Source organism: Suncus etruscus, chromosome 6 (assembly GCF_024139225.1).
Source record: "Suncus etruscus isolate mSunEtr1 chromosome 6, mSunEtr1.pri.cur, whole genome shotgun sequence".
NCBI lineage: Eukaryota > Metazoa > Chordata > Mammalia > Eulipotyphla > Soricidae > Suncus > Suncus etruscus.
Genome location: NC_064853.1, coordinates 99,086,180 through 99,100,233, shown reverse-complemented (window position 1 = coordinate 99,100,233; position 14,054 = coordinate 99,086,180). Strand labels below are relative to the sequence as shown.

General features: G+C 37.6%; 1 protein-coding gene across 1 annotated transcript in view; it reads right to left on the bottom strand.

Moving 5' to 3' along the window:
* DZIP1L (DAZ interacting zinc finger protein 1 like) overlaps nt 1-14,054 on the bottom strand; it is a 56,235-nt gene that overhangs the window by 16,276 nt on the left and 25,905 nt on the right. The window contains exon 6 of the mRNA XM_049775611.1: nt 980-1,042. Within this exon, the coding sequence (XP_049631568.1) occupies nt 980-1,042 (63 nt within the window). The remainder of the gene's footprint in view (nt 1-979; nt 1,043-14,054) is intronic.

The following is a 14,054-nucleotide window of genomic DNA, read 5'->3' as shown; positions in this document are numbered from 1 at the left end:
CCCTAAGCATCATCAGATATTAACCAAAAATAAGCAAACAAAAATAGAATACAGGCCCTAAAGATCAGGGAAAAGGGGATTTCTGTTCTGGTGTAAACACCTTCCCCTCCCATGCACTAAAGAACAGTCAAAAATCATCTAATGAATGCTCTCAGGTGAATATAAGAATTGAGAGAATTGTAGTAACAAGATACCCATGGTGTAAGAGCAGAAAGGAGAAGAGATTACTGGTTTAAATTTGCATAAAGAAACTCTAGGGAAAATGTCAGAAAGCACTAAATTGGTCACATGTGGGGTAGGAGATATAAAAAAAAGTGGATGAAGTCAGCATACAAGTGAGAGTTCTCTCAGAGTAACTAACAGAGCATCCCGGCTTTCACCATAAACTGATAAATGATAAAAATCATTTCAAAAGGTGTGATGATCAGATCATGCCATGGGTGAGTTCTGGAGTAGGGGATGTCTACCAAGTGCTAGGTAAAGATCTGAGCACTTTCCTTTGGTAAACTTCCTGCAGGCAGAATCTAGGACTCTGACCAATAAGCTTCTTCCCCAACTTGTTTCCCCCTCAGAGGGTTTCACAGAAGCTATTTCCTCTGTCCTGAGACCTGCTGCTCATTGCTCACCTGAATCCATTACAAAGCCCTTCTATTAGGCTCCCTCTGAAGAGCTCCAGAGGCCCACAGACACCTGGGTGGTATTTCAAAAAATAGCCCAAACTCAAAATCATCAGAGTGAACCCCAGGGAAATGAGGTGGCTCAGAAGAGAAGGCCTGCAAACTGCTGCTCTTAGCTAAGGAAGTGGCTGCCTGAAAAGCTGACCTCTCTGGTTTATAGGGATCAGCAGCCAGGATCAATATCAGCCTCAAAATATTTGCCAATTGGATCAAGGCTGTTTACATACAGAGTGAAAATGGAATAACTGAAAAATGAGTCATGGGAACCTGAGTCAGGCCCTGACCCCCCCAGGGAACTTTACCTCTTTCTTCTGAGTTGTGTGCGCCTCTTGCAGTTCCTTCATTTTTCTCTTCCATTCTGCTTTCTGAAGAAAAAATAAAAGTGTATCCAATGGGTTATTGGATAGATGATAATATAAATTACCAAGCTACAGGAATTTAATAATGATAGTTTAGTTTAGGCAGAAAGAAGTGAAAAGAGTAGGAAATGCAAAGGTGAGGGAAAAGGAATTGTAGAGAGAAAGTTGGCTCATGGTGTTTAAACAGTAATGAGTTGACTGAAATATATATATTTATAAAATATATATTAATTTCAACCTTATTCATAGCTTAAACCAAATTAAATTCTAGGTGGGCTAAATATTAATCACAAAAATATGGTCTATCTCAGCATCCAGACCACAAACCTTCTGCTTTCTCATAACTTCCCAGGTTACATTCACATCCACACCTATAATTCTGTTTGCCATTGCTTATACTGTGAACCACATGGCCATATAAACATCGATGTAACAGCTTTATTCATTGTACTTCATGCATCGCATGTATTGCTAAATTAGAACCAGAAGGAAAGGAAAAGAGTAATATTCATACAAAGCCCTCAGAGTAAACTACAAAGATTCACCCTTAGAACACAGCAGACACAAAGAGGAAGTTCTCCAAGCTCAATAAGTAAAGACAAAAACATAAAAATTCTACCATTATTAAACAATTCTGTAATCTCTTGAACAATAGAGATACTGTAATGAGGCTGTTCAATGGGCTCAAAGAGATGATGATACAAGTAGTCGGTAAGCACAATAAAGTATGAAAGCAGAGATGAGAAAACTACAATCAGAAGTGACAGAAATGAAGAGTATGTTGGGTGAAATAAAAATTCAGTAGATCTCCACAGTATAGTAATATAAACTGAAGAAAAAATGGGTGAGATCCAAGATAAAATGCAGAAACTTCAATAAAATAACAGAAGAGGGTAAAGTATCTAAACATAAATAAATAGAGAACTAGGGGATGAGATCAAGATAAAAATATAAGAATCATCAGAGTCCTTGAGGAACCAGAGAATAAATTCAACAAAGAAACACTAGTCAAATAGATCTTAGATAATAATTTCCTAGAGTTTAGGAATGCATGCTCCGACAACCAAGATGTTCAAAGGGTCCTAATGAAAACAAACACAAAAGAAAGACTTTTATACATTGTAATGACATTGTAATCTAAATTTTTTTTAAAAAAAAAAAAAGGGGGAAAAATAATGAAAGCAACAAGATCAAAAGAGCTTGCATAAAAAGGAACTCCTGTAAGAGTCACAGTAAGTGGGCAGAGAGAAATTACTTCAAGTAGAGCACTTGCCTTGCATGTAGCTGACCTGGATTGGACCTCCAGCATCCTATATGGTCCCCTAAGCCCACCAGAAGTGATCCCTGTGCAAAGCCAAAAGTAAACCCTAAGCATCCAAAGGTGTAGCCAAGAAAAACAATCATAACAAATCTATCAAAGGAAACTCTATAAACCAGAAGAGTGAGATATAAGTTAAAACAAAACAATGAAATGTCAATGACATGAACACTTCACCAAGAATACTCTATTCAACTAAATTATCTTTCAGATTTGAAAAAAATGATACAAAGCTTCATAGGCAAGTAACAATTTAGGAAGTTCATAATTTTGAAAACACTTTTGCAAAATGAATTATAGGAGTTTCTTTAAAAGACAAGAAAAATTTCACAAACAATCATAGCTTCTATAAAAATTTTGGCAATAAACTTTACTTCAATAATCTCATTCAATTGCCTGAACTCAACAATTAAGAGATACAGGGCCTGGAGAGATAGTACAGCGGTGTTTGCCTTGCAAGCAGCCGATCCAGGACCTAAGGTGATTGGTTCGAATCCCGGTGTCCCATATGGTCCCCCGTGCCTGCTAGGAGCTATTTCTGAGCAGACAGCCAGGAGTAACCCCTGAGCACAGCCGGGTGTGACCCAAAAACCAAAAAAAAAAAAAAAAAAAAAGGAGAGAGATAGAAAGTGGCAGGAGTGACCAGAAAACTAACTCCAGTTGTATGCTCTCTGAAAGAGACACCTCTGAAGAGTTAGGGTAAACAGAGACTCATAGTCAAATGCTGGAAAGAAATTTTTTTTTTGGAGGGGGGAGCTTTTGGGTCACATCCAGCAGCGCTCAGGGGTTACTCCTGGCTCCATGCTCAGAAATCACTCCTGGCAGGCTCGGGGAACCATATGAGATGCTGGAATTTGAACCGATGACCTTCTGCATGAAAGGCAAATGCCTTACCTCCATGCTATCTCTCCGGCCCCAAATGCTGGAAAGAAATCTTATGTGTAAACAACATCCTTACAAAAAGGTTGGGTGGGACTAGCCAAAACAGTACAATGGTAGACCACCTGCCTTGTTTGAGTCAACCCAGGTTTGATCTCCAGTACCTCATATAGTTCTCCTAACCCTTCCAAGAGTGATCCAGAAGCATAGAATCAGGAGTAAGTCCTGAGAATGAGCAATTATGTCCCCCAAACAAGTTATGATAGATAATCAATAATGAAATGGGTTTAATAAGCATATAGACTAACTAGAACTACAAATATGTACAACACATACTATCCCAAAATAGCAAAATATACCTTTATCTCAACCAGACAAAAAGTATTATCCAGAATAACTCATGTATTAGCCAAAAAAATCAAGTCTTGATGATTGAAAAGTTAAAGTTTTCTAACAATATACTAAAGCAAAAATCAATAGCTAGAGGGAAACTAAAAAATCACATATTAGGAAAATAAAAACAACATAATCCAAAATAGCCAATGGGTCAAAGAAAAAATCAAAGGGAACTCAAAAATTATTGTGAGAAAAAATAAAACGTAAAGGCCTCTGCTCTGTTCCCTGCTCTGCTCTCTGCACAGCTCCATGAGGTGGCTGTGAAACACCTCAGCCAATACATCTTCTAAGGGCACATCAGCAAGGTAGGCTGTCTCCACCCACAAAGGGCAAACAAGAGCAGCTTGGATGCACCACTTTCTTCTAGCCAATGAGACCATCACAACTAGTAGAAACACATACTTGTATGTGACAATAGGAAAACACTACAGGCCAACAGCATGCATAGAGAATGAAGTGTCAACCACCTCTTTAGCCTCTCAGATAAGGGTTTACAGAAGAAATATGGAGGATCCTCATATAACTCAAAAGAAAGTATTGATCAAACTGAATGAACCACAAATAATAAATAGGATGATACAAAAATAAATATCAGAAAACTACAAACTGAAATAACAGGATTGAAAACTTGAAGGCAAAATGAAAAACCTCTGGAAAGCCTCTGCAACAGAGTAATAGCAACTAATGTCTGAATCAGTAAGCTGGAAGATGAGATGAATAACAACTCCATACAACAGAAGAAATTGGAAAAAACCTTAAAGCAAATTATCAGAATATGGAAAAAATTCTTAAATAATGTGAACAAACAAAATTAGAAGTCTTTGATAAACTCAACAAAAACAACATAAAAATCATTGTAGTTCCAGAGACCTAGGAAGAAAATCCCCATATGAATCGACAGTCAAAGATATCATTTACAGAGAAACTCCAGAGCTAAAGAATGCATGCAATCAGTTCATGCATGCCCCAAGAATCCAAGCCAAGAGAGATTCTATGATAAGGAACCCAAGACACATCTTAGTCACAATGACAATTCCATAGGTAGGGATAGAAGGCTGAAAGCAGTAAAATCAAAAAGGGAAATTACATTCAATGAAGCATCCTTAAGATTTACAGCAAACCTATCACAAGAAACCCTCAAGCCCTGAAAGCAGTGGTGGGATATAGTGATAAAAAGCAATGAAATGAATGTTTTACCTAGAATACTGCACCCAGCCAGACTCACTTTTAGGTTTGAAGGAAGAATATATATTTTCATGGATGAACAACAGCCCAGTAACTTTACTGACTCAAAACTAGCCTTAAAAGACAGACTGATGGGGCCAGAGAGATAGCACAGTGTAGGGTATTTGCCTTGCTTGCAGAAGGATGATGGTTCGAATCCCTGCATCCCATATGGTCCCTTGAGCCTGCCAGGAGCAATTTCTGAGCATAGAGCCAGGAGTAACCCCTGAGCACTGCCGGGTGTGACCCAAAAAACAAAAACAAGACACACAGAGTGGCAAAATGATCAAAAAGCTGAAATATACACACCTAATGAGGGACCAGCAAAATATTGAATACAATTGTTGACAAATCTGAAGGAAGACAGCAATAGCAACAAAATAATAGTGAAAGACCTCAACACTGCCCTGTCACCTCCTGATAGGTCAACCAGGATAAAAACCTAACAAGAATATACTAGCTCTAAAAGGGAAAATGGAAGAAAGTGGCCTAGTGAATATATAAAGGACTTGCCACCCCCAGAAAACTAGATATACATTCTTCTCCAGTGCACATGGTTAGACTACATGCTGGCCTGTAAAAAAAAAAAAAAAGAAAGAAAGAAAGTAAAAAGAAATACCTCCACAAAATCAAGAGTACAGAAATTGTACAGACTACCTTCTCAGATCACAATGCACTGAAAGTAGAAGTGAACTACAAAGGGACACAGAAGAAAAACTTCAAAATATGAAAATTAAATAGTTCACTACTGAAGAACCAGTGGGTCAAAGATGAAATCAAAGAGGAAAATAAAAGATTCCTGAAACAAATGCAAATGAAGATGCAAAATATCAGAATTTGTGGGACAACAGCAAAAAGCAGTACTAAGAGGAAAATATATAACTTTGCAATTACACATTAGGAAGAAAGAAAGAGGTTACATTAATAAATTAATGACACAGCTTATAAATTAGAAAATGACCAATAAAATGAACTAAAAATAGGTAGGTAAAAGAAAATAACAAAGCTTAAAGCAGAAATTAATAAAGTGGAAATCCAAAAAAACAATTCAAAAGGTCAACAAAAGCAAAAGTTGGTTCTTTGAAAAAATAAACAAAATTGATAAACCAGTAGCAAAACTCACAAAGAAAGGGAGAGAGCTAAACTTAATAAACTGGATTAGAAATAAAAAGGGGGATAGCACTACAAATACTACTGAGATTCATAGGGTAATCAAAGACTACTTTGAAAACTCTATGCCACAAAACATGAGCACCTGGAAGAAATGGACAAATTCTTGAACTCTTACAATCTTCCACAGTTGAATCAGGATGATCTAGTATAGATATAGATATAGATCCATTGTTGGTGGAAGTTGAACTCCTTATTGATTGTTTCTGAGTCCATAAATAGCTCCCAGAAGGATAAATTAAATCCCATTCTTCCGTCCCCCATTTTGGGGGAGACCTTGGTAATAATATCCGGAGTAAATAATCCACACAGACAAAAGATTAGGGGACCAAAGGTTCAGCAAAGAGAGTCTTTTGTCAGTTTGAAGCCAGCTCCAAAAAGCAAACCGAACCAGCAGCTCTGCCACAAAAGCCCCTTATGCCTCCCCAACAAGCTATTTATTTCCTCCTTCATCGCCCCCACCTGGGACGACAGGCAAAAAACATTTCTATAGCATATACTGCAATTGGCATACACTACAATCCATCACTATCAAAGAAATTAAAATGGTAATCAAAAGTCTTCCCAAAACCAAAAGCCCAGGCCCAGATGAATCACTAAAAAAATTCTTTCAAACCTTTCAAAAGGACTTAATACCAATATTTTTCAGGCTCTTCCAGGAAATTGAAGAAACAGAAACATTAACCAAGTAGTTATTATGAATCTAACATCACCTTGATACCAAAAGCAGACAGAGATGCCACCAAAAAAGAAAACCGTGAGCCAATATCCCTGATGAACACAGATGCAGAGACCTCAACAAAATACTGGCAAATAGGATCCAACACCTCATCAAGAAGGTCATACACCATGACCAAGTATATTTCATTCCAGAGGTGCAAGGATGGTTTATCATATGTAAATCAATCAGCATAATATACCATATCAACAAAAGAAAAATAAAAATCATATCAATAGATGCAGAGAAAGCATATTATAAGGACCAACACCCGTTCTTGATTTAAAAAAAACACACTCAACAAGATGGGAATGAAAGAAACATTTCTCAATATAGGTCAAGGCCATCTATCAAAAGCCAATGGCAAATATTATTATCCATAGGTATAAACTAAAAGCCTTTCCTCTAATATCTAGTACATGACAAGGCTGCCTCTTCTCACCACTCCTATTTAACATAGTACTGGAATTACTTGTCATAGTAATTAGGCAAGAAAAAAATATCAAAGGCATCCAGATAGAAAAGAAAGAATTCAAGCTCTCACTGTTAGCAGATGACATGATACTATACGAATTCTTAAAGACTCTACCAAAAAGCTCTTAGAAACAATAGATTCATATGCAAATAAAGATAGAGAAGAAATGGGCATTTAAAAAAAAATCCCAGGGCCACAGCAGTGGCACAAGCGGTAAGCCTTGCACAAGCTAACCTAGGATGGACTGCGGTTAGATCCCATGGCATCCCATATAGTCCCCCAAGCCAGGAGCGATTTCTGAGTGTATAGCCAGGGGTAATCCCCGAGTGTCACTGTGTGTGGCACAAACAAATAAACAAACAAAAATAATTCCAGGGCTGGAGTGATAGCACAGTGGTAGGGCATTTGCCTTGCATGGTGCCAACCCAGGACAGAGCTGGGTTTGATCCACAGCATCCCATATGGTCCCCCAATCCTGCTAGGAGCGATTTCTTTTTTTTTTTTTTCCAAACCCTTGTGTCGAGGGCTGACTTCCAATAGATCGCAGCGAGGGAGCTGCTCTGCTACGAACGAAACCCTCATCCAGAAGCAGGTTGTCTACGAATGGTTTAGCGCCAGGTGCCCCACGAACATGCGATGCGGGACGGGCGATGGGGCTGCCGCCTTTCCGGCCGCGCCCCGGCTCCCGAGACGAGCGGCTCTCCGCACCGGACCCCAGTCCCAATGCGAGGCGGGGGGACGCGCCGGCGGGTGACCAGGAGCGATTTCTTTTGTTGTTGTTGTTGTTTTGTTTTTGGGTCCCACCCGGCAGCGCTCAGGGGTTACTCCTGGCTCTGCGCTCAGAAATCGTCCCTGGCAGGCTCGGGGGACCATATGGGATGCCGGGATTCGAACCACCGTCTTTCTGCATGGAAGGCAAACGCCTCACCTCCGTGCTATCTCACCAGCCCAGGAGCGATTTCTAAGTGCACATCCAAGAGTAACACCTGAATGTCTCTGGGTGTGTCACAAAAACAAAGGAAAAAGTAATCCCTTTCACATTAGTACCACACAAACACAAATACCTTGGAGTCATTTTAACTAAGGAGGTGAAGGACCTATACAAAGAAAACTATAAAGCACTGCTTCAAGAAATAAAAGAAGACACAAGGGAATAGAGACACATAGTCTGTTCATGGATTGGGTGGATTAACATCATTAAAATGCCAAGACTCCTAAAAGCTTTGTACAGATTTAATGTAATTCCTCTAAGGATACCCATGACACTCTTCTAGAAGTGAATCAAACATTCCTGAAATTCGTTTTGAACAATAAATACCAATGAATAGCTAAAGTGACCCTGAGGAAAAAGAAGATGGAAGACATCACTTTCCCCAACTTTAAATTGTACTACAAAACAATAATCATTAAAACAGCATGGTATTGGAATTAAGGTAGAACAGCAGAACAGTGGAATAGACTTGAGTGTTCAGAGAATGTTCCCCAGACATACAATTAATCTTTTGATAAATCAATTAATCTTTAATAAAGTGGCACGCAATGCAAAATGGAGCAAGGAAAGCCTCTTCAACAAGTGGTGCTGGGACAACTAGTCAGCCACATGCAAAAAAAGCAAACTCAGACTTCTATCTAACACCATGCACAAAGGACAATTCCAAAAGGATTAAAGACCTTGATATTACCTGGAAACATAAGATTTATAGAAGAACACATAAGTAAAACAGTCCATGACATTGAAACTAAGGGCATATTCAAGGAGAAAACTCTACTGTTCAAACAAGTGGGAGCAGAGATAAACATTAATATTAATAAATATTAAGCTGAAAAGATTCTGAACCTCAAAGGAAATAGTGACTAGGATACAAAGATCACCCACAGAATGAGAGAAACTATTCACCCAATACCCATCAAATAAGGGGGTAATATCTAAGATATACAAGATACTGACAGAATTTAACAAGAATAAAACATCTAACCCCATCAAAAATGGGAATCAGAAATGAAAAGACAATTCCTCAAAGAAGAAATACAAATGACCAAAAAGACACATGAAAAATGCTCCACATCACTAATATCAAGGAAATACAAATCAAAACAACAATGAATTATCATCTCATGCCACAGAGACTGACACACATCATAAAGAACAAGAACAATCACTGCTAGTTTGGATGTGGCAAGAAAGGAACTCTCATTCACTGCTGGTGGGGATGCCATCTAGTCCAACCTTTATGAAAAACAACATAGAGATTCCTCAAAAAACTGGAAATTGAGCTTCTATATAATCCAGCTATATCACTCCTAAGAATATACCCTAGAAACACAAAAACACAATACAAAAATGCCTTCTGTATACAATATTGATTGCAGTTCTATTTACAATAGCCAAAATCTGAAAACAACCCAGGTGTCCAGCAACAGATGAGTGGCTAAGGAAACTGTGGTACATATACACAAGGAAATACTATGCAGCCCTCAGAAAAAATGAAATCATGACATTTTCCTATACATGGATGGATATAGAAACTGTTATGCTGAGTGAGATAAGTCAGAGAGAGAGAGAGAGATCAACACAGAATAGTCTTACTCATCTGTGAGATTAATACACAGAGACCATAGAGATGAGAGCTGGAAGGACCAGCCCACAGTATGAAGCTTACCATAAAGAGTGGTGAGTTTAGTTAGAGAAATAACTACACTGACAACTATTATGACAATGGTAGTGAGTGAGAGAAATAGAATGCCTGTCTTGAATATAGGAAGGGGGTGGGGGAAGAAGAAATTGGGGGGCATTGGTCATGGGAAGGTTGCACTGGTAAGGAGGGGTGTTCTTTTTTGTAACTAAAACCCAACTACAAGCATGTTTGTAATCATAGTGCTTAAATAGAGATATTTAATAAAGAAAATCAAAACTGAGGGACCGGAGAGGTGGCGCTAGAGGTAAGGCATCTGCCTTGCAAGTGCTAACCTAAGATGGACCACTAGATCTCCTGGCATCCCATATGGTCCCCCCAAGCCAGGGGCAATTTCTGAGCATATAGCCAGAAGTAAACCCTGAGCTTCAAATGGGTGTGCCCCCCCCCAAAAAAAAAAGAAAGAAAAATTAAAACTGAAACAAAAATACCAAAACTCATGAGAAGTCATGAAATTAATCCCAAGAGAACTGGGTAGTAATTAACTTCTATTAAAGAAATTAAGAAATATATGAAATAAATTACCTAATTTGATATGTCAGGATAAATAGAAAAAAGAGCAAACTAAGTCCAGTTATAAACAGAAAAAATAAATTTATTTTGAGAGAATAGCATAACAATGAGAATGAGCAATAAAACTGAGGGTTAATTCAATGTAAAAATATTAATAATTTAGTTAAACTAAGAAAAAAGAGAAAAATCTAAAACAAAATTGGAAAAGAGAGCAACATTATTATAATCAGTATCACAAAAATTCAATGAATAACAATAATTCTATGCCAGTCAATTAAGTAATCTAGAAGAAATTGGTAAATTCCTAGAAACATACATCTTACCAAAATGAAATTTTAAAAAATCTTTACCATGATAAGTTCAATCCTCCCATGGGATACAAAAATGATTGAACAGATACAAATCAGTAAATATATGTACCACATTAGCAAATCAAAGAATAATAGCACATGTTCATCTTAGTAGATGTAGGAAAACATTTTTACAAAATTCAACATTATTTTATTATTTATAAAAACTCAAGGAAGGTGTAAAAAATAAAAATATTAATTTAATAAAAACCATATGTGCAAGACCTGAACTAGCATTATTCTCAACAGTGAAAAACTAAACACATGCCCTGTGAGATCAGGAAAAAAAGACAAGGATGATTGTTCTCATCACTTATATTCAACACATCACTATATAACATGTCAAAACAACCAGGCCAGTAAAAGAAATAAGATGCATTCAAATTTTCATCTGAAAGGAAAAAACAATGCTTGCTCTGTTTACAGTGACATGATCTTAAATTAGGAAACCCTGAAGACTGCCCACATTAGTACCAAAAACAAATTCAATAGCATTACAGGCTGCAAAGTCATCATGTAAGACTCAGTTGCATTTCACATGAAAACAACAAAATATTCACAAACAAAAGATTGATAACTTGATCATTTTGCCACATAAACATAATTAATTTTCATGTGCCCAAGACTATGATAAACAGAGTTGAGAAGCTAGTAGAAAACTGGAGGAAATGAGCACAACAAAAGTGATGAAAGATTGAGCTGTCATATCTTATACAAACTCACAGTTGGTAAGTAAATCAACGGAAAAGTAGGCAAAGGAATATGATTAGAGCTCAGAAAAAAAGAATGACTTTGTTTTAAATGTGAAACTCACACAGACTCTTAGTTAGACATTAAGTTATTTCCTAACAATCTTGGAGAGCAGAAACAAAAGCAGGTCATGATTTACTGACTATGCCAATTTTCTTTCCTTGTAATGGAATTATCAGTGATTACAGATCATATGTGACTGGCTGGTTGTAAAATTTACCCAGCAGTGACCAGAGTGCAGAGCTCTCACCACTCACAAGAGGAGCCATTATTCAAGTCTTTCCAATTCTATGTTCAATGACTTCCCTCCCATAATATGAAATCAACCATCGAAGGAATATTTAAACCCAAATAATAACTGCTTTTTTCAAAAAAAAAAAATTCTGTTCTTGGCTCCAGACAGTTGGTTGTTGAACTTTTACTGTCACCCTATAAGATCCATCCTAAATATCTTCAAATTCAGGAGTGTCTCACAGTCACTAGGGTGTTTTTTGTTTTAACTAGTTGGAATAAAAATAAGAACAAATGCATCAAATAAGAGATGAAATGGTATGTGTGTTCAAAAATACCCCAGGCAAAATGATAATGCAAACATGCTCCTGGCTAGCCTCACCAGAAGCTAATTTAAAGAACTTCACTAAAGGCAGGATCCCACTGCAAAGTTTTAGCCAACCAGGCCATCAGTTCAGTATAGGGACCTGCTTAGACCATGAAGTTCTGGGGATACCCTGGTCCTCCACAATGTGCCAGAGGCTTGCAGGGTTGTACCTATTGATACTAAGGGACAATCTGTGCCAGGATTTAATGCCAGCTTGATCTTGCAAGCAAGATCAAGATATTCATCTTAAGGAATTCAGCTGTTCTGCTTCACTAAGTGGAGGTACATATCTCCTAGTCAATGAACCCCAGCACAAAATGTAGAAAACATCACACTACAAATGTGATGATGGAGAAACAACACAGGCCAACACCATGCACAAAGAATGAATATGGCAGCTCTAATGACCTGAAAAGTGCCAACCACCCTAGTTAACCTCTCAGATAAGAAGTTTACAGAAGAAATGTGGAGGATGTTCAAGGAACTCAAAGAAAGCGTGGATAGAGCTGAATGAGCCACAAGTAAGAATCAAGAGAATATGAAAATAGAAATCAAAAACTCCAAATTGAAATAGCAGGACTGAAAAACTTGGTAGGCAAAATTAAATCCTCTGGAAAGCCTCTACAGTAGAGTAATAGCAGCTGAGGATTGAAGCAGTGAGCTGGAAGATGAGATGAACAACAACTCTATACAACAGAAGAGATTGGAAAAGAGCCTTAAAGCAAATCATCAGAATATGGAAAAAAATCCTCAAATAATGTGAACAGACAAAAATAGAACTCTTTAATAAACTCAATAGAAACCATCATTGAAGTCCCAGAGACCTAGGAAGAAAATTTCCAGGATAAATCAACAATCAATGACATCATTACAGAGAAACCCCAGAGCTAAAGAATGCATGCAATCAGATCATGCATGCCCTAAGAATATCAGCCAAGAGAGATCTGAAGATAAGCACTCCAAGATACATCTTAGTCATGACAAATCCCACAGATAGGGATAGAAGGCTGAAAGCAGCAAAATCAAAAAGGGAAATTACATTCAATGAAACATCCTTAAGACTTACAGCAAAACTATCACAAGAAACCCTCAAGTCCTGAAGGCAGTAGTGGGATATAGTAATAAAACTCAACAAAAATTGAATGTTTCACCTAGAATACTGCACCCAGCCAGACGCACTTTCAGGTTTGAAGGAAGAATATGGATGAACAACAGCCCAAAAACTTTACAAACTTGAAAGTAGCCTTAAAAGACAAAATAAAAGGTTTACTTTAAGACAAGACAGACTAACAGACTAATACCAAACTTCTACACAAAGATGACACTAAATCCCATGATAATCAAACAATCCTATTCACATTAATGTCACACAAACACAAATACCTTGGAGTCAACTTAACTAAGGAGGTGAAGGACCTATACATAGAAAACTATGAAACACTGCTTTAAGAAATTAAAGTGAACACAAGGAAATAGAAACACATACCCTGTTCATGGATTGGGAGGATTAATATCATTAAAATGGCAAAACTCTCCAAAGCTTTGTACAGATTTAATGCAATTCCTCTAGGGATACCCATGACATTCTTCAGAGAAGTGGATCACACATTCCTGAGATTTATTTGTAACAATAAACACCCATGAATAGCTAAAGAAACCCTGAGGAAAAGAAGATGGGAGACATCACTTTCTCCAACTTTAAATTGTACTACAAAGCAATAGTCATTAAAACAGCATGGTATTGGAATAAGACAAACCCACAGATCAGTGAAATAGACTTGAGTGTTCAGAGGATGATCCCCAGACATACAATCAGTTAATCTTTGATAAAGGGGCAAGAAATGCAAAATGGAGCAAGGAAAGCCCCTTCAACAAGTGATGCTAGGACAACTAGTCAGCCACATGCAAAAAAGCAAACTCAGAAAGACTTCCAT